Genomic DNA, 20,826 nt, shown 5'->3' on the forward strand with positions numbered 1-20,826 from the left:
TTTTGTTTACTCATTGAACCCATGTTTGAATTTTTCTGATTTCTTTTTATATATGCTGAGTTATGGCAAACTTGGATGTTTGATTCTCCGTTCCATTTTATACCACAATCACTTGAATAAAAAGAATAAACTGTTAAGAATTTGACATAACATTCTTAAAATACATTGCTAACCACATCCAACCAACTAAAAGTACCTGGTTTATAATTTTTTGGTTTTTCCAACAGTCTCATTTTGTAAATGGCACGGTAATTTTCATGATTTTCTAGTATGATGTAATTGAGTTAACTTTGGTACTAGTTGGGGCATTGTCAAAGTACTTCATACTTTTAAGCTTGAAATGAAAATAAGTGCTCTCCAGGATTTGTCACTCATTCGTATTACAATTTTTTTAAAGAAATGTAAATTTGCTTCCTCTAAATTTGGTGTGTTCCTATTTCATGTGCAGAAGTCGTGTGACAGTGAGCTTTTATTAATTATTTTTAACAATACCATTCTGGGAACACTTTTGATTATTTAATTTTCTTTAAATAAGTAGAACACAAACAAATGCAACCAAATAGCAATTACATAGTGTTTAATGTACCTTTCAAAGCTAGAAATAGTATTACTTTTCATGCTAGTGTTGTCTCTTAAGTTATACTACTTCAACATTCATTAATGATGTGGGTTAATAAATGAAAATATTTTTTGGGTTGTTGCCACCTTACCTCTATATTGAACACAGAAATCAACAATATAAGACAAACTAAGAAAGTACAAGTATGTGTATGTTTATGTTTAGACTTCAATTAAAAACTCATAGGAAAGGGACTAAATGTGATGTTACAAAATGCTATTTCCAGCAGTATCTAAGTAACTGCACTAATCAAAGAGTAGTTTTCCTTTCAAGAGGAAGCTATTGTATTCAATTGTGCAGCTTGACTGTGCTAGTTAATGAAAGATCTTATTTCAATCTGAAATGCAGGTGTTTCATAGAAAACATAAACCAGAACTCTTCAGTAATCCACCGAAATTTGCATTCCAGATAAACTAAAGGAGAAACCTCAGTACATTATATCGTACTTCTGTTAAAAAGCTTTGGATGATTGTTGCAGATGAATGAGGCAAAACGTAATAATCTGAGAGTTGGACAATTTAGGAGTGAAAACTTTTTTCCTGCAAGGTCATGGAAACCCGGAAACAAATGATTTGTCTTTGTGTTTCTTTGAAAATTTTTGCAAGTAGTTCGTTAGCCTTTGGAGAAAAGAGATGCCGCAGAACGCAGAACAGTACAGCACAGGTCCTTTGATGTTGTGTTGGTCAAAATAGTCCCACATAACACTCCATTTTTCTTTCATCCATGTGCCTATTTAAGAGTCTCTTAAATGTCTCTAATGTATCTGCCTCTACCACCACTCCTGGCATCATGTTCCATGCACTCATCACTCAAAGAAACCTACCTCTGGTTTCCATCTCCCTCTCCACCCACCGCCTTTACATACTCCAGTCACCTAAAAATTAAGGTCCCTCATTAGCCATTTCTCCCCTGAGGAAAAGGCGCTGGCTGTCCACTCTTATCAATGCCTCTTATCATCTTGTACACCTCTACCAAGTCACCTCTCATCTTCCTCATCCTGGAGAAGAACTCTTAACTTGTTCAACCAATCCTCATAAGATATGCTCGCTAATGCCGGCGGCATCTGGTAAATCTCTGCACCTTCTCTAAAGCTTCCACACACTTCCTATAATGAGACAATCCAGAAGAGATCACCAATTCTCCAAGTGTGGTCTAACTAGAGTAATAGAAATGCAACATTACTTTGCGGATCTTGAACTCAATTTTCTAACTAATGAAAGCCAGTACACCTTAACCATGTTGTCAACCTGCACAGCAACTTTGAGGGATCTATGGACCTGGACCCCAAGATTCCTTTGTTCCTCTAAGAAACCCGCCATTGACCTTGTACTCTGCCATCCAAGGTGTATCACTTCATGCATTCCCAGATTGATCTCCATCTGCCACTTCTCAGCTCAGCTTTGCACTCTATCAATGTCCCGTGTAAGCTACCACAACTTTCTACACGATCCACAATACCACCAACTTTTGTGTCATCTGCAAACTTGCTATCCCACCCTTCCACTTACTCATTCAAGTCATTTATTAAGATTACAAAGGGCAGGGGACCAAGAGCAGATCCCTGTGGAACACCACATGTTACTGACTTCCAGGTTGAATCTTCTACCTCCCTCTACCTTCTATGGGCAAGCTAATTTCTGAATCTACACTGCCAAGTTTCCCTGAATCCCATGCCTCCTGGCATTCTGTATGAGCCTACCATGGGGGGCCTTGTCAAACACCTTACTAAAATATATATAATTCCTAGGATTATCCCTGTTACCTTTCTTGAACAAATGAATAACATTTGCCCGCTCCAATCTTATGGTTCTACTCCTGTGGCCACTGAGGATGCAAAGAGTATCCCCAAAGGCGCAGCAATCTTTTCCTTCGCTTCCCCAGCACTTGGCGTATATCCTGTTTGGCATGGGGCCTTATCTATCTTAATAATTTTTAAAAGTTCCAGCACATCTTAATATCGACATGTTCCATCATATTAGCCTGTTCTACACTGTCATCACATTCTTCAGGGTTCTTGTCACTGGTGAATTCTGAAGCAATGTATTCATTAAGGTCCTCACTCATCTCTTTCGACTCCAGGCTTGTTTCCTCTTTTATCCATATTTATCCTACCCTCATTCTAGTCATCTTCTTATTTTTCACGTATATGTAGAATGCTTTGGTGATTTTAATAACCTAACTCACCAAGGCCTTCTCATTTCCCCTTCTTGCTCTCTTAAATCCATTCTTAAGCTACTTCCTGACTACCTTGTAACTTTTTACAAGGTCTGAACCGTGCTTCCTTCTCTTGACCAAATTGTTCTACACCTCTTGTCAATCATGACTTCTTCATCCTACCATCCTTTTTCAATGGTATACATTTATCCGGAATGTTGTTCAAGTGCTCCATAAGCAACCTCCACATTTCCATTGTACATTTTCCTGAGTACATCCATTCTCCTGCCTAATAGCATTATAATTCATCTTTTTTTTTAGATTATGAAGACACGTAGCCCTCTTTTATTGTCATTTAGTAATGCATGCATTAAGAAATGATACAATATTTCCTCCGGTGTGATATCACAAAACACTGGACAGACCAAGACTGAAAAAACTGACAAAACCACATAATTATAACATATAGTTACAACAGTGCAACAGTACCATAACTTGATGAAGAAGTGCATGAGCACAGTAAAGTTCAAAGTCTCTCAAATGTTCCACATCTCACTCAGACAGGAGAAGGACGAAAAACTCTCCCTGCCATGCTGACCACAATCCGACTCTGAGTCATCCGAAAACTTCGAGCTCTGATCAGCTCTCCGACACCGAGTAATGAGCGCCATCTGTGTCCGAACGATTCGACCTCCTTCTCGGTCGCCAAAGGCAGGCAAGGCAGGGGATTTTGAGGCCTACCCTCCGAAAAATTCCTGACCGTGCAGTAATGACTGTAGCGAACGAGCGTTTCAGAAATTTCTCCAATGTTCCTCTGTGCTTTCACATTCATTCTCCATCAAATCAGAATAATCCACAGTCCCTATTTAACAGATACGATAGCATTTTTCACCGGAGGGCTGCACATGCACAGGCGCGCCACCATCTTCCCCCAATTAAATACTTTTATATATCATCTGTTCTTATCCTTGTCAAGGGTATGAAAAAAGGTCAAATGTTAAGTTGCAAGTGTTTACATTGCACAAAACTTTAGTTATTCCTGATATCCTTTCCTTTGCATCAATCTTGGGCATCTATACTTGAAAATCATATGTTGACTTTGATAAAGGAAATAGTGTAGATTCACCAAAATTATGCCAAAGACTAAAAGACTCATAACATTTGTATTTTCTTGTGATAATTGAGCTGTTTGAATTTGACTGTGTAAACCTAATGGAGGAATTTGATACATTTTCAAGGTAGAACCAATAGTTTTTTTTTGGTTCAAGATAGCATATGATTAGAACTGAAGTCCAGATTGGTTCTGATTTAATTAAAAAAGTGAATACACATGGTACTGATTGATTTATTGAATTTTTACTGCAGGGAATGCAATGAAAATAAATACATTTTATATTAATGCCAAAATCAGCTTGGAAATACAGTATATATGTTTAAAACGTGTTTGCACCTGCAGTTTTCTTGATTTAAATATGCAAAATAATCAGTTACTAGAAGAATTTTACTGTTCAAACTGAAAGAGAAATGCACTTCCATAATTATCATTTTTATTTTTAAGTATTTTGCTACACCCTGCCACTGAGAACACTTACAAGGAGCACAACCCCAAAGAAGCAGTATTCATCATCAAAGATCCCCACCATCTAGGCCATGCTCTTGCTACTACCATCAGGCAGGTGGTACAGAAGTCTTAGGTCCCACACCTCCAGCTTCAGGAACAGTTATTACCCTGCACCCAGGTTCCTGAACCATTGTGGGTAACTCCGCTCACCTCAACTCTGAACTAATTTCACAATTGACTTACTTTCAAAGACTCTACAGCTCACGTTCTCAGTATTATTTATCTTTATTTATTTATTTGCACTATTTGTTTTCTTTTGCACATTGGTTGTTTGTCAGTCTTTGTTTATGTATAGTTTTTAATAAATTCTATTGTATTTCTTTATTTTTCTGTAAATGCCTGCAAGAAAATGAATTTCAAGGTAGTATATGGTGACATATACGTACTTTGATAATAAATTTACTTTGAATTTGACTTTTGCTATTACTTTAATGTTCATTTTTTTTAAATTAGATTGCCAGCAAAACATCCTTGGAGTTTGTAAGTAATTAAAAGTGCCTGCATGATGCTTTTATTGGAATGAATTTAAATTTTTAATGAAAATATTTTCTGTGTAGCTTTTGTTTAGTTATTCTTTACATTGCATGCTATGATTTTGTATTTTTTTGCACTGAGTAATAAGAGTTAATTTCACCAAGCATTACCTAAGCCTGAGTCTTCTTTCGTCTGGCTTTCTTGGATAACCATGAAGTTATGATATTCACTTCAAAGTTACAATAACTAAAGGTTATTATGACTTTGAAGTGAATCTTGTAACTAAAGGTTATTGTTCCTCAGGGCAGTGTTTCTCCTGTAACTAATTCTGACACGGTGATAATAAGCATAGGGTTGTTGCAAATTCTGAGAAGAAAGATAAACAAGAACTCTATAGCATTTATTCAACAGTGCATCAGTTCCAGAAAAGAGGTCCACGGAAAAAGTGAATTGGAGATGGCTAACTTGCGTTCCCTAAGTGTAGCAGTCAGGATAAAATGAGAATGTGTCATATTGTGTTAGAGATGATCAAAATAGTAATTAAGAAGTCTGAACATGCATCTTCATATCATAACCTTGTGACACCACATAAAAGTGTTTGTAATTTAAATGCTCTATTTAAAGAAAAACACTATTTCTGGTCAATTTGTCATTGTACAACTGTGTTTTTAATATTTAATTTGTAAACTAATTTCCAGTATAAATGAAAGTGAACCTATTCCAGGTATTTTAATTTTAGCCATTGTTGAAATTACTATGTGTGCCATTGTTTCCATTGATGTTTAAAAATCATATAATTAAAATATTGGTAGCCATTTAATCAAGTGTCCTTTTTTTGTTAAAGCGATTTAATTTTCATTTGTTTATAATAGCAATAACTATCCACAGTTTGAGTGTCCTAATGTTTGGTTAAAGTGTGCAACTAAATGTGCTCTCGTTTTGTATAAGTATGATCATAACAAAGTACTGTATATTTTAAGTGATTTTTACAAGGCTGTATTCAGAGTGTGTTTGTTTTGGATTCTTAATTAGAACAACTTTCACATTTCCATTATTTTGCATGCAGATCTGAATGAGCTTAATCTTATTTTTGAAAAAAAATTCTCCTTCTGACAAATGATATGTTAGTATTCCAAGCCAACAGCAAAGCTAGAAAGAATATGTTCTGCAGTTTATGAAAGATAGCAATTTTTTGAAGCTAGAGTTAATTCTAGCCCAGTAACCTGCAGAGTTGTATTTTGCATTGTACAATATGTTTATTGTATTTGGCAAAGTAAAAAATGTTTGAGTGTTTAAATGTATCCTCTGTAGCTTTATTTATTCTACAAAAGAATAATTTGTCTTTTTAGCTAATGGAAGCCACTGGGCACAATTTTGATGATTCTGATTCAACAGCTCCAAAGAGCCCCTTGCATTTAGCTGTAAGTTACACTATTTTGACTCTATAAACACGTAATAAAGTATTAGTATAATTTTATTCTAGACTAAAATTCTTCCCTTTTCTTTCTTTATTGTTCTGATTTATCTTCTTTTCTAGGCGTATAATGGTCATCACCAGGCACTTGAAGTACTTATTCACTCTGTTGAGGATCTTGACGTGAAAGACATAAATGGACGTACAGCCTTAGATTTATCATCCTTTAGAGGTCACAATGAATGTGTTGAAGCCCTTATTAACCAGGGTGCTTCCATCCTAGTTAAAGATGGTGTGGCTAAAAGAACTCCACTTCATGCAGCAGGTACCTATACATTTATTTCTCAATGGCATTGGCATAACACAGAAAGATAGTCGTTTATTTTGTGAAAATTCACATTTTTTTAATGTGATCAGTCTAGTTATTTGAAGAGAAACATTGTAGAATTTAATGTAATTTATGAATTTTGACATGATCCAAGAGAATTTAAAGAAGTGAAAAGTTTTTCCTGGATTAAATATATTACGAATGTAACTGGTTGATTGAATAATAAAAAATTAACATAGTTTTCCTAGCTCTCTAATGGCAGTTCAACCTACATAAATTTTACTATTTCTTAAAATATCAAACATCATGGAGGTGCCAACTGAAGAGCAGTTGGATAGAGTCATAGAACTCCACAGCACAGAAACAGGCCCTCCTGCCCATCCTGTCCATGCCAAACCATTAATCTGCCTAGTCCCATTGACCTGTACCCAGACCTTAACCCTCCATACCCCTCCCATCCATGTACCCATCCAAAAGTGTAGAAATCAAACCTGCACCCACCACTTGCTCTGGCAGATTGTTCAACACTCTCACCAAACTCTGAGTGAAGTAGTATCCCTTCAGGTTCCCCTTAAATATTTCACCTTTCTAGGGAATAAAGTCCTAACCTATTTAAATTTTTCCTATAAGTCAGGTCCTCAAGTCCCAGCAACATCCTTCTAAATTATCGCTGCACTCTTTCAATCTTCTTTGCATCTTTCCTGTACGTAGGTGACCAAAAGTGGACAAAATATACCAAATTAGTCCTTACCATTTCTTGTACAATTTCAGCATAATATCCTAACTTCTGTACCCAGTACTTTGGTTTATGAAGGCCAATGTGCCAGAAGTTTTCTTTTTGACCCTATCCACCTGTGATGCCGCTTCTAAGGATTTGTGGATCTGTCTTCTCAGAACCCTCTGTTCTGTTGCACTCCTCACTGTGTGACCTACTGTTCACTGTGTGAGACTTACCTGCGTTAGTCCTCTCGAAGTGCAACACCTTATACTTGTCTGCATTAAGTTCCATCTGCCATTTCTTAGGACATTTTTCCAGCTGGCCCAGATCCTGCTGAAATCTTTGATAGTCTTCCTTGCTTCCAGTGCATTCCCAATCTTGGTGTCATCTGCAAATTTACTGATCCAGTTTACCACATTATCATACAGGTTATTGATCTGGATGACAAACAACAATTCACCCAACACCAATACCTCTGGCAGACCATTAGTCACAGGACTCCAGTCAAGAAGCAACCATCTGTTACCACTCTCTGGATTCTCCCACAAAGCCAAGGTCTAATCCAATTTACTATTTCATTTTCAATGCCAAGTGACTGAACCTTCTTAACCAACTTCCCATGCGGGACCTTTTCAAAGGCCTTACCACAGTCCATGTAAACACCATCCACTGCCTTGCCTTCATCAACTTTCCTGGTAACTTCCTTGAAAAACTCTCTAAGATTGATTAGACATGAGCTACCACGCACAACACCATGTTCACTACCCCTGTTTAGTCCTTGTCTATACAAATACTCCTGTATCTGGTTCCTTAGAATACCTTCCATTAACTTTCTCCACTGGCTTATTCTTGGAGCCTTTCTTAAACAACCGAAAACATTAGCTATCTACAATCCTCTGGCATCTCACTCATGGCGAAGGATGTTGTAAATTCTGCACTTGCCTCCCCACAGGGTCTGATGGAACATCTTGTCAGGCCATGGGGATTTATACACCCTAATTTGCCTCAAGATCACAGACACATCCTCCTCTGTTACCCATATAGGGTCCATGACCTCGCTGTTACTTTGTCTCACTTCTGTAGACTCTGTGTCTATCTCCTGAGTAAATACAGATACAAAAATTCTATGTTAGATCTCCCCCATTCCTCCATGCATAGATTACCACTTTGATCTTCCAGAGGACAAATTTTGTCCTTTGCTATCCTCTTGCTCATAATATATCTGTAGAAGGCCGGCTGGTGGCATAGTGGCATCAGTGCCGGACTTCAGAGCGAAGGCTCCCGAGTTCGAATCCAGCCGGTTCCCTTGCACGCTTTCCATCGGTGCTGGGTTGAGCGTTGAGCTAGCAACTCGGCCTCGTAAAAATAAGAAAGCCTGCTAAAAAGACGTGCCGATGACTCCACTCTGAGTTAAGGGCTTTCTTCTTCTTCATACCTGTAGAAGCCGTTAGGATTCTCCTTCACCTTGTCTACCATGTGCCGCCTTTCAGTCCTTCTGATTTCCTCCTTGAGTGTTCTATTGTATTTCTCACTAGATGAGCTCTCTAGTTTGTCTTGTTTGAGCACTACTATGCCATTTTTTGCTGATTAGTAATGCCACCCCTCCCCCTTTAATTTCTGTGGCTCTATCACAATGGAACTCTGGAAAATTGAGCTGCCAGTCCTGCCCTTCCTGAAACCAAGTTTCACTAATAGCTGCAATGCCATCATTCCGCATGTTGATCAATACCCTAAACCCTATAGCCTGTCCTATAATACTGTTTGCATTGAACTATATGCAGCTCAGAACAGTAGTCCCACCATGCTCAACCTTTTGATTCCTGACTTTGTGTGTAGGCTTAACAACATCTTTCTCCTCAGCCACTCCATTATCTGTTCTGGTGCTCTGGTTATCATCCCCCCCTGCAACTCTAGTTTAAGCCACCCTGTGCAACACAGGCAAACCTCCCCGCAAGGATATTAGCCCCTCTCCAGTTCAGGTGCAAACCATCCTTTCTGTACTGGTCTTACCTTCCTTGGAAGAGAGCCCAATGATTCAAAAATCTGAAGCCCTCCCTCCTGCACCATCTCCTTAGCCACGCCTTAAGCAGTATTATCTTCCTATTTCTGGACTCACTAGCATGTGGCATGGGTAACTATTCTGAGACCACAACCGTGGAGATTCTGTCCTTCAACTCAGCACCTAACTGCCAGAACTCATTTTGCACCCCTCCTATGCAGGTCACTGATGGTACTGATGTGAGCCTAGGCCCCTGGCTGTCCACCCTCCCACTTAAGAATGCTGTGGACTTGATCCAAGATGTCCCTGACCTGGCGCCTGGGAGCCAATATACCATCTAGTCTAATGAACTTCCTTTCTGTTCCCCTAGCTAATGAATCCCCTATCACTACAGCTCACCTCTTCTTCCGCCCCCCCCCCCCCACACCTCTGAGCCAGACTTAGTGCCAGAAACCTGGCTAGATACAGTGACATCCGAGCTGAATTTTATATTTATCATTAAGATTTGTACTTTAACCCATTAATTTGATTGGATTGATTCATAAGGTTCCAGAAGTGAAGCAGCTTTGCACTCAACTATTATGATGCAATCCAGTTGTTATTAATGTCATTTATCTGCATGTGTTCAAATTATGCCAGAAGGATTGCAATGGAGATATTTCTAACATATTTTCTCATTGACAGTTTTTAATAGGCTAAAAGCAAAGAATAGCTGGGTGACTTATCTACTTTCACTTTCTACTGTTGCTTACCCACCTTTCTTGTTCCCTCTGAATCAAATGATACAACTTAGATCCGTTTTTTCTCAATGTGGCAAACCTTTGATATTCTTTATTTCCTGCTGCTACTTTGGGGTTGGTACTTCATATTTTCAACTGCAGAAGTATCTGGAAAATTTAGTTGTTCTAAGGGGAGGAGGAGGTATTTATGACACTGTTCATCAAATGTCTCAGAAGGTTGTTATCCTAATTTCTTAACTCTTCCAACATACTTTTAGCGTATTACTGTAAAGGTTGTGCTAGGGATCTATCTGGTCTTGAATCCATCATCAAACATAGAAGCATCGAAAATAGGTGCAGGAGTAGGCCATTCGGCCCTTCGAGCCTGCACCGCCATTCATTATGATCATGGCTGATCATCCAACTCAGAGCCCTGTACCTGCCTTCCCTCCATACCCTCTGATCCCTTTAGCCACAAGGGCCATATCTAACTCCCTCTTAAATATAGCCAATGAACTGGCCTCAACTGTTTCTTGTGGAAGAGAATTCCACAGATTCACCTCTCTGTGGACGTGGATGTGGAACATTGTGGATATGAGAACTAAACACTTGATAAATGAACAAATTTTACTTTGTTTTGATGCTTCTCAGGTTCTTCAATACAGCAATTGTATTATGAGACATTTTTCTGTTGGACATTCCCTCAAGAGAAACATACATTATTTATAAACTCGTGATTTGTCTGTTATTACTTAAGTTTTTTTTTAAATTGGAGCTATAGACTTAATCAGCCACACATTAATTTTGATTACCAAAGTATCAGAAAAACTGCATTTAATTAGATAATTGTCATGAATATATACTGCATAGAAAACATAACTGAAACAATCAATGTACCTTGTCTCCTAAACTTAATTTTATTTTAAATTGAACAGTGCTTCATCTTTGCAAAGATGTTTGTAGCTGCCATTAAAAGTAAATTTGGGACAGTAACCGAATAATTACTCATGCCTGATGCTGTAAAACTCTGACCAAATAATCATGTAGGAGGAGGAGGAATCCTTGCAGAGAGTATTTGTAATACCCAGTTTAATAAGAAGGAAACAACACATGTAGAACCATACCAGTGTGTCTTTTGTCAATGCATTCTTAAGCATACTTCATCTTTAGTTTGTATGTATATTCTTAGGAGAGATTGAAATAATGAAGGACAGTATCTATGAATTTATTTTCTGTTGTAGTATCTAATGGTCACACAACATGCTTACGTATGTTAATCGAGGGCGTAGAAGGCTTGGATGCGGTTGATGTGACAGATGGCAAAGGACAGTAAGTAGATATAATGATTTTGCACTTAGAATATTACATTTTTCTTCAGATTTTGGAACTTTACCTGGCTATTGAACTTAATGGATTTCTTCTGTTTTCGCTCCCAAACATGCCATCAAGATTGTAATTCTTTTATCAAGTTCATCCATTTCCCATGAGCTTTTCTCAGAATCCTTCATTTTATTTTCCTGCGCTGATTCCTTGTTAATGGGTGCTATTGATTTTGCAAACAGCTCTCTGTTGGGAATACATGACAGATCATACAATTTAATGCATGAAAAAACATTTTTCTTGCATTCGTACTTGTCCTGTTAATCTGTTAACACTGCTAATCAGTCCTTCAGCCTGAATTATATTTTCATTGCTATTTCAGCCTTTTAAATGCCAAAATCAAATCTCATTCTGGCCGCCTTTGTTCTAATTTATCCACTGAGCCAACATCGGCCATATTTCTTCATCTCTGGAACCTTTGTTTAAAATATATCCATTTTGAATCAATTTCTAAACCTTTGTATCCTTCAGGTGAAAAGATTTGGATATGAACTCTCACTCTGAGACTGAAAGACTTTCTGATTTGAATTTAATTATCTTCTCCCCCCACTTCCCATTGCTCAATGTCTTCCCACCACTGCAATCTTCTTGAAGCTGTCAAACTCCCAGTTCCCAATTGGCTTTTAGCTAATCCATTTCTCCCTTCCACACTGCCTTTCAGATTCCTCCTCTCTGTTGCCTTTCTGTGACTTGATCTGGCTCCTCAGACTGATGAGTAACAATTAGAAAGTTGATGTAAAAGTTTGTAACAGAGCATGCAAGGATTGTATCTGGTTACCCAGATGAAGGAATACTGTAACCTGTACCTTTCTGACCTCCTAATTAACATCTAAGCATATGATACTTGAATCATATAACTGGGCAGATGAATTGTGAATGTATGAATGTGAAATTATACTTGACAAATCCATTAGTTATTTTTAAGGTTTCAAATGATGATAGTTGTGGTTGTGGATGTGGATTTGTATTTTCAGGAAACATTCAATCCAACCCAATCAGAAGTCAAATTTACAACCCTATTGGAAGATTGTATCTAGCAATTTCACAATTTTATCTTCCTCTCTTTCCTTCCTTCAGAATCTTAGGATGCAGCCTTACTGCACACCATTGTGTCTACTTTTAAGTATTGTGAGCTTTTTCTGTAAAACTATTCCTTATTCATTTTCTTGTGTCCTTTGTTATTTAATACTTTGATTGGTAAGTCTCTGATTTGTTTTGATGTTATATACATGGCAATTGTAAGATGAAACACTAATTATGTTCTTTGAAATATTCTTCACTAGAACACCCATGATGCTAGCAGTTGCTAATGGACACATTGATGCCACGATTATGTTACTTGAAAAAGGTGCAAACGTAAATGCAGCAGATAAACAAGGATGTACAGCCTTGCATCGTGGGGTGAGCCATCCATTTAAAATGTAGAGGCAGAGAGCTGTTTAGCTGTTTTTGAAATAACATTGGAAAGTATTTTTCAAAATTAAACTTGCAAGGGCATGAAGAATTAAATGAAGTTTCAATATTAATTTTTTAAAAAAGCTTAAGGTGTTGGAAATCTACAATAAAAACAGAAAATACTGAAACACTCAGCAGGTTAGGTTATATCTGTGGGAAAAGAAAGGGTTCATCTTTTGTCAGAACTGGAAAGAAACCAATCTCTCAATAAGAAACGGATCCTGACATAGGGTCTTCAATCTGAACTGTTTACTCTGTTTCCCTTTTCAGATGTGGCCTGATCTGCTAAGTATTTCTAGCACTTTCTGTAATTATTTCAGCATTTTGTGAGAAACTGATTGTTTCAATTTTAGAATTGGAAGTTTGATCTTTAAGTAGGTTCAGTATGATTGTATGATGTAATTTGCCTTTAAAATGTAAAATCGATCTTAAAGTAAACCTAACATAGCTCTTTATGAAGTAGATAAAAGCAACAGCAGATACTAGAATCTAGAACCAAAAACAGAATGCTTGAAAACTCATAGGTGAAGCAGCATCGGTAGAGACAAAAAGTATAAATCAATGTTTCAGGTCAAGAATCTGCATCAGGACTGAAGGGAAAGAGGAAAGATTGTCAGTATATAGCAATACAAGAGAGGGGTAAGTTGGAGACTGACAGGTAATAGGTGGAATCAGGTTTGGGTGGTGATGGGAGTGGTCAGGGATGCTTGGCATATAGGATGGGGAAGAAGAGGTGATGGGAAGTGTGAATAAAGGTGAAGAAACCTTCATGAACCCATGTGTGTATGTGTCAGGAGAACATCAGGGGTATTGGTTACCTGAAATTTGACAATTCAATATCATGCCTGGTCTGCACCAGGAGGAGATAAGGTGACCAATTTGTAGAACACCTATGCTCTGTCCACAATAGACACCTTAAGCTTCTGATTACATGTTATTTTAATTCTTTTCACTCCCACACTGATCTATCTATCCTCAGCCTTCTCCATTGCTACTGAAACACCATGTACAAATCAGAAGAGCGACCTCTGAACTTGTGTAGCTTACAACCAAATGTTATAAGCTAAGAGTTTTCCAGTCAATTCTCACCCTGATGTCCTCCTGCCAGACATAGTCACCTGCCCACCTAGATTTCTTTTACCTTTGTTCACTACTTCTATCCCCTTCACACTCACACCCTCACACCTAGTGCCATCATTCCTCCCTGCACTCCCCTATCTAATTCCATCTATCATCTACTGGCCTTTGTCCTACCCCTTCCTCATACATGTATATACTGGCAATCTCTCCTCCTCCCTCTCCATCCTGATGTAGGGTCTTGACCTAAAATTTATACATATGTTTTTATTCCACAGATAGTGTTCGCACTGCTGAGTTCTTTAGGTGTTCTGTTGTATGCCTCTCTGTTAGATTGATTTTAGTTAAGTCACAATGTAAGTAGATTATGGACATATTGGTTGCCTTTCTTTTATAGGTTGTTACCGGCCATGAGGAATGTGTAGAAACACTGTTGGAACATGATGCCTCTATCCTATGTCGTGATTCCAAAGGAAGGACACCATTACATTTTGCAGCTGCCTGTGGTCATGCAACTTTGTGCAACTTATTGCATTCAGCACTTTCTATCAGTACCCTATCAAAGTTAACAGATAAACATGGCTATACTCCTTTGCACTGGGCATGTTACAATGGTATGTAATTTCATATTTTAATACATGGAAATGCTTCCTTTAAAAAAATTAAAGTGCCATTTGAACATAAGAAATTGAAGCAGGATTAGGCTGTCTGGCCATCGAGCCTACTCTGCCAACTAATAAGATCATGGCTAATCTGGCCATGGAGTCATCTTCACCTACCTGCCATTTCCTTATAACCCTTAATTCCTCTGCTATGCAAAAACCTGTCTAACTGTGTCTTTTTAATTCATATATTTAATGAAATATAGGCTCTACTGCTTCCTTGGGTAGAGAATTTCATGGATTCACTACTGTCTGGGAAAGTAGTTTCTTCTCATCTCAATCCGTAATCTATTCCCCGAATCTTGGGGCTATGTCCCCTAGATTCAGTCTCATCTACCATTGGAAACAACTTTCCTCCCTCTATCTTATCTGTTTTATAACTTTATATGCTTCTATAATATCTCCTGTCATTCATCTGAATTTCAATGAGCATAGTCTCAGGTGACTCAATCTCTCCTTGTAGGCATCCCTGCATCTCCAAAATCAACCTGGTGAACCTCCTCTGCAGAGCTTCCAAAGCCTGTATACACTTTGTGGCCACTTTATTAGGTACTCAGTGGCCCCCAGTGTGATCATCTGTTGTTGTTAGCCCATCCATTTCAAGGTTTGACATTTGCATTTCTGAGATGCTCTTCTGCACACCACTGTTGTAACGCATGGTTATTTCAGTTTTTGTCACCTTTCTGTCAGCTTGAACCAGTTTGCCCATTCTCTTCTGACCACTCTCATTAACAAGGCATTTTTTTTTTTCACAGAGCTGCCACTCACTGGATGTTTTTTGTTCATCACACCATTCTCTTTAAACTCTAGAGCAGGAGTTTCAAACCTTTTTTTATGCGATGGACCAATATCATTAAGCAAGAGGACCCCAGGTTGGGAACATCTGTTCTAGAGACTGGATGTGAAAATCCCAGGAGACCAGCGGTTTCTGAATACTTATACCTGTCTGACAGCAACAATCATACCATGGTCAAAGTCTCTTGGATCACATTTCTTCCCCATTCTGATGTATGGTCCGAACAACATCTGCCACGTGACTGGCTGATTAAATATTTGCATTAACAAGCAGGGTGTGTGCGTGTGGCTGAGAGAGGAGAGGGTGACATATTACCTTCAATGTAATAGAAATATCCCCCTTCCATATGAACATCATGTATTTTTTTTTACTGATTTTATACCATGTCTGGTTAATTTTTTAAATAAAGTGTATTTTTGTTTAAAAGTGTATCTAAGTATATCTTTCCTCATGTAAGGAGACCAGAATTGCTTGCAGTACTCCAGGTGCAACCTCACCAACACCTCTTTACAGCTTCAGCATAACCTTCCTGCTATTAAATTCAATCCTTCTTGCAATGGGCATTCCATTTGTCTTCTTGATAAACTGTTGTATCTGCAAACCAACCTTTTGCAATTGATGCATGAGCATCCTCAAGTCCCTCTGCACAACAGCTTGCTGCAGTGTTTCAGTATTTATATAATAATGTAATCTTTTATTTTTCCCTTCCAGAGTGGTTAACCTTGCATTTGCCAATGTTGTACTCCTTCTGCCAGACCTTTGCCATCACTTACCCTATCTTTAACTCTCTGCATCTTCTGCACAATTTGCTTTTCTACTCAATTTAGTTCCATCAGCAAACTTAGATACACTACAGTCAGTCTGCTCTTCCAAGTCATTAGTGTACACTCAGTGGCCTCCTTATTAGGTACATCTGTACACCTGTCCAAAAATGCAAATACTGTATCTAATCAGCCAATCATGTGGCTGCAACTCAAATGCTGACATGGTGAAGAGATTTAGTTGTTGTTGAGACTAAACATCAGAATTGGAAAGAACTGTGATCTAAGTGACTTGACTGTAGAATGATTGTTGGTGCTAGATGTGGTGGTTTGAGATCAAACTATTGATCTCCTGGGACTTTCATGCACAGCAGTCTCTAGAGTTTACAGAGAATGATGCGAAAAACAAAAAAAAAATCCAGTGCGCGGCAGTCCTATGAGCGACAGAGCCTTGAGATAACGAGCTCAGAGGATGGCCAATGGTTCAGCTGACAGCACAAGAAACTCACATAACCATGTGTTACAACAGTGGTGTGCAAAAGAGCATCGTTGAATGCACAACATGCCCAACGTTGAAGTGGATGGGCTACAACACCAGAAGATCCACGATTATACACTCAGTGGCCTGTTTGTTAGGCTCAGGAGGTACCTGTGAACACTTGTGGACCCAGTACTATCCCCTGCACGTGCCACTATCCACTGATTGCCAACCAGAGAAATACCCATTTATCCCAACTCTCTTCCTTCTATTGGTTAACCAATCCTCTGTCCATGCTAATACATTACTCATAACTCCATGCATCCTTATATGCTGTTCATAGTGTAATATTTGCAGAACAATTACTTTAACTGAACTGAAAAATTTCCAATTATGTTTAATGGGGAATATAGTATACTTTTTACTATTCCCCAGAAATGTAATTTTTGTTTTGGTTGAGTATTATGTGAAATGAGCAAGCAGTTTTGGGCTTTCTTGCAGAGGTGGAGGAATGATGAAAGCTCAAGGATGGGAAATTGTGTTTTTAAAAATCAAAAGTAAACTGCTGGGGTATAATTAAATCAGGTTTTGTGTTGAATGTAATTGAAGAAAAAGTATTAAAAGAAACAAATTTGCTGTACTGAAAACAAAAATGTATGACCAGAAAGCATGAATTCATAGAATATTGAACGATCTGGGAAAAGTTGCATGATAGTAATTTACATATGAGTTTCAGGTATTCTGTTAAGATTAATTTAAAGCCTTTGACTTTGTTACATATTGTGTGGGAATCAAGTTTATTTCGTGTAGGGATTTAACATTTCTTTATGATAGAGATTTTACAAATTCTGTTTTGTTTAGGTCATGAAAGTTGTTTAGAGGTTCTACTGGAACAAAAAGAACTTAGAAAATTTTCTGGTACTCCTTTTACTCCTTTGCACTGTGCAATGTAAGTCAATTCTGAGCTAATCTTTCTAATTCTAATTAATGTTACATGGGAAGAGAGAATTAGATATGATCGGATTGAAAACGTAACAAACTAGTTTGTAAGTAGTTGTCTATGACATCCTCATGACTGTTATTAGTACCCATATTCATTATCTGACTGAAATTTTTATCCATGGTATGTTCTATTCTCAGCATGCTGTTAATAACATTTGCTGATTTAGAGACATGACTGAAAGATGGAAGATACTGTATGAGGGAATGAATTTGAAAGATCATAGATTAGAACTAGGCTCCTAATGCTTCTTTCTTTTCCTTAGATAGCAGTAAAATTAGATACGTATGATATGAGCCGAGTAGACTAATGGGCCTTGGGCCTTACACCTTACCATATTGTGTATATTACTTAATCAAATTCAAACATTTTCAAGCAATACATAGTTGTAAATTTTTATTGGAAGATACATTGAGAGACTCTGGAGATTATTAAAGGTGGTCTTCAGTGTTATCTTTACCTTCATGTAATGGACCAAATTAATTGATCTTAAGAAACTGAAAATTGATGTATGCACAATTTATGATTTTGAAAGCCAGTAAGGGATTTCAGCTTATTTAATTCAATTCTGAAATATTATTTTAGTGTTAAATGTTCTGGAAAAATAAATGCTTATTTTAATTAGTAAAATTTTTATTTAATGTTGGGAGCAAAAAAAATGACTATATTGTCATTTTAAAAAATACTATAATTAGAAAGACTGCTTAAAAATTTTTTAAAGATTTAATTCTTTAATGTAAATGTTGCTTTTGTGGTGTAACCTATGGATGTTAACATCTAAGTGAAGAAGCTTGAAGTTCCAGTATTTTTGGTAGAGTTGAGTATTTTGGTGCCAATTAACTAGATTTGTGTCTCCAGTGAATGTTGTTATAATTTGTTAACCAACTCTTCAAAAGTCCTAGTGGTTCAGCATTTAGCTAACTGTGTGCTGATCACTGCACTCCTTTTAGCATACTGAGACCCCAGTTCTTGCTCTCTCCTTTCTGCTTACTTGGACTCTGTTTCCTTGAAACTTGGTTCTCAGGTAAATTTGTAATTCCCCTGACTAACACCTTTTTTTAAAATCCAAAATTGCATTAAACTATTAGTACAAAATAGTCTGAAAAATCTGTTCACCTGGAACCACCTACTTCCAAAACTTACCAGATGAATGGAGGTTTATTGTATTTAGAATTATTTTATTTTTGATGCTTTGTGCAAAACTTGTTCACCTATACATGATTCATATTTTTAAAAATGAAGTTTAAAGTAAGCATGTTTTTCATATTTTGGGATGTACTTGCAAGCTAGTGATTTGATTTTACTCTTTTCCTCCAATTCATAAGTGATAGATATTAGAACAGTTTAGGATGAAAAAAAATCACAATTTTAACATTTTTTGCTGATCTGTAATAATTATGAATCAGATAGAAATATGCTTGGGTCAAAGTAAAAACATCAGAACTGAAATAACTTGTTTTACATCTTATTTATTTTAATCAAAACATACAAACTTCAGCTGCCAGTGAATACATGTGCTTTGTGTTCTTTTAAATAAGATTTGACTGATCAATTTCATGCAAAATATCTTTTGTCTTCTGCCACATGGAAAGAGAAACATCCATTTTGCATTTCCTGAAAACCAATAACATAAGGGGAGGGGTGGGGATAGGGAGGGAGCTGCACTCTCTGGTAAGGGGGAGAGGGTGGAGGGAGCAAACACAGCCCTGTAGAGGAGAAGAGGGCATAGAAGGAAGTCATGCATCTTGGTTTACACACCAGGGTCAGGTTTGAGGGGTGAAACGTGTATATGAGAAAGAGAAAGTTAAAGCATTTGAATCATTACAATTCAGGGTAATTATCACTGCTTACAAAATTGGGCTTCTCTTAGACACTTGAAAGATCTAAGATGACTTTCATGAAATATTGGACACTTAAAGTATGGCTTGCAACTTCTGAGGATTGAGGATGTTAATTAATACATACAAACACCATCCAAAAGTATGCAGAGAACAGAAGATTATAACGTCAATAAGCTTGCAGTGCAACTTTAATGTTGGTGCTGCTGTTTTGAAGCCTGGCACCTCAGCCAATGCTATTTCTCAGATGAACATAACTGAATATGTTAAGCAGCAGGAAGAACCCCATATACTCATTCTTATAGATTAGTTTATAGGTGATTTTTTTTTTGGCAGTGTCACAACTTTAGTAGTATTGAATGGCTCAAAATTTATACATTATGAACAAAATTCTTCTTCAATATAAAATGGGAAATAGAATAAATGGAGGATGATAAAAACTGAAGGAAGTGGGAGGAGAAGGAGAATGTTTTTTGGCATGAAATTCTGGCTATTTGGGATGTTTAAGAGCAATTACTTTTCTCAGATTCAGCAAGAAACATTGTTAGAGGTGATTCCCACTGCTTGTGGCTGCGACCTTAACCTTGGAGTGGGTTGAGGTCCAGATTGTCAGTGACTTTTAACTTGATGACGAAAATCAAATTTTACTGGTATAATCTTTTCATGGCAGTTGTTGGAGCGACTGCAGCATCTTGCAGTTTGCCCTCCAGCATTACAAAGAAAGTTACTGACATCTTTCTTCTCTGCTCCCTGATCAAGAGGCTAACAAGCAAAGAATGTGGATTGTATAGTGAGGATTGCAAGCTTATCGATGGTGCATGGTGTCTTAGATTACACATGTTTTCTGGATAGTGCATATTAACTCTTGGCTCAGTGGAACTAGAACAGACTGACCTTCCTCTGTTCAGGTAGCAAATTGAGCAGGTCAGCGTCCTGCAGACCAGCTATGGTTCATATAGCTGCAGCTTGCTGTGCTCCTTGTGGCGGAGCTGCCATGATAAATTAAAGCATTGCTGCTGAGCATTAAGGGCTACCAGCAGATGACCTGCATGAACTGTAATAGAGTGCACCATTGGCATATCGAAACAATGGTTTTGTTTAGACCATCTGTTTGCAACACCAAAGGGAGATTTCCTGCTAATTCATATTTGCAATTATTCCCACCATACAGTTCATTTCTTTCTTATTTGGGCTAGTTAATTTAATAAACTGATATTCCTTATTTCAAATGTTGCTTTTGTAGGATTAGCAACACACACAAAAAGTGCTGGTGAACGCAGCAAATCAGGCAGCAGCTATAGGAAGAGGTACAGTTGACGTTTCGGGCCAGGGA

The 20,826-nt window shown here is 37.6% G+C and overlaps 1 protein-coding gene across 7 annotated transcripts in view; it reads left to right on the plus strand.

The window, feature by feature from the left end:
- Nucleotides 1-20,826, plus strand: part of LOC140199474 (serine/threonine-protein phosphatase 6 regulatory ankyrin repeat subunit C-like) — a 163,069-nt gene that overhangs the window by 107,327 nt on the left and 34,916 nt on the right. For 5 of the 7 annotated variants that reach the window (XM_072261620.1, XM_072261626.1, XM_072261624.1 and 2 more), the window contains 7 exons: nucleotides 4,848-4,874; nucleotides 6,218-6,289; nucleotides 6,406-6,607; nucleotides 11,288-11,375; nucleotides 12,710-12,827; nucleotides 14,356-14,572; nucleotides 17,517-17,604. In XM_072261620.1, the coding sequence (XP_072117721.1) occupies nucleotides 4,848-4,874; nucleotides 6,218-6,289; nucleotides 6,406-6,607; nucleotides 11,288-11,375; nucleotides 12,710-12,827; nucleotides 14,356-14,572; nucleotides 17,517-17,604 (812 nt within the window). The remainder of the gene's footprint in view (nucleotides 1-4,847; nucleotides 4,875-6,217; nucleotides 6,290-6,405; nucleotides 6,608-11,287; nucleotides 11,376-12,709; nucleotides 12,828-14,355; nucleotides 14,573-17,516; nucleotides 17,605-20,826) is intronic. The other 2 variants (XM_072261622.1, XM_072261625.1) reach the window with 1 other exon arrangement.

Source organism: Mobula birostris, chromosome 6 (genome assembly GCF_030028105.1).
Source record: "Mobula birostris isolate sMobBir1 chromosome 6, sMobBir1.hap1, whole genome shotgun sequence".
Taxonomy (NCBI): Eukaryota; Metazoa; Chordata; class Chondrichthyes; order Myliobatiformes; family Myliobatidae; genus Mobula; species Mobula birostris.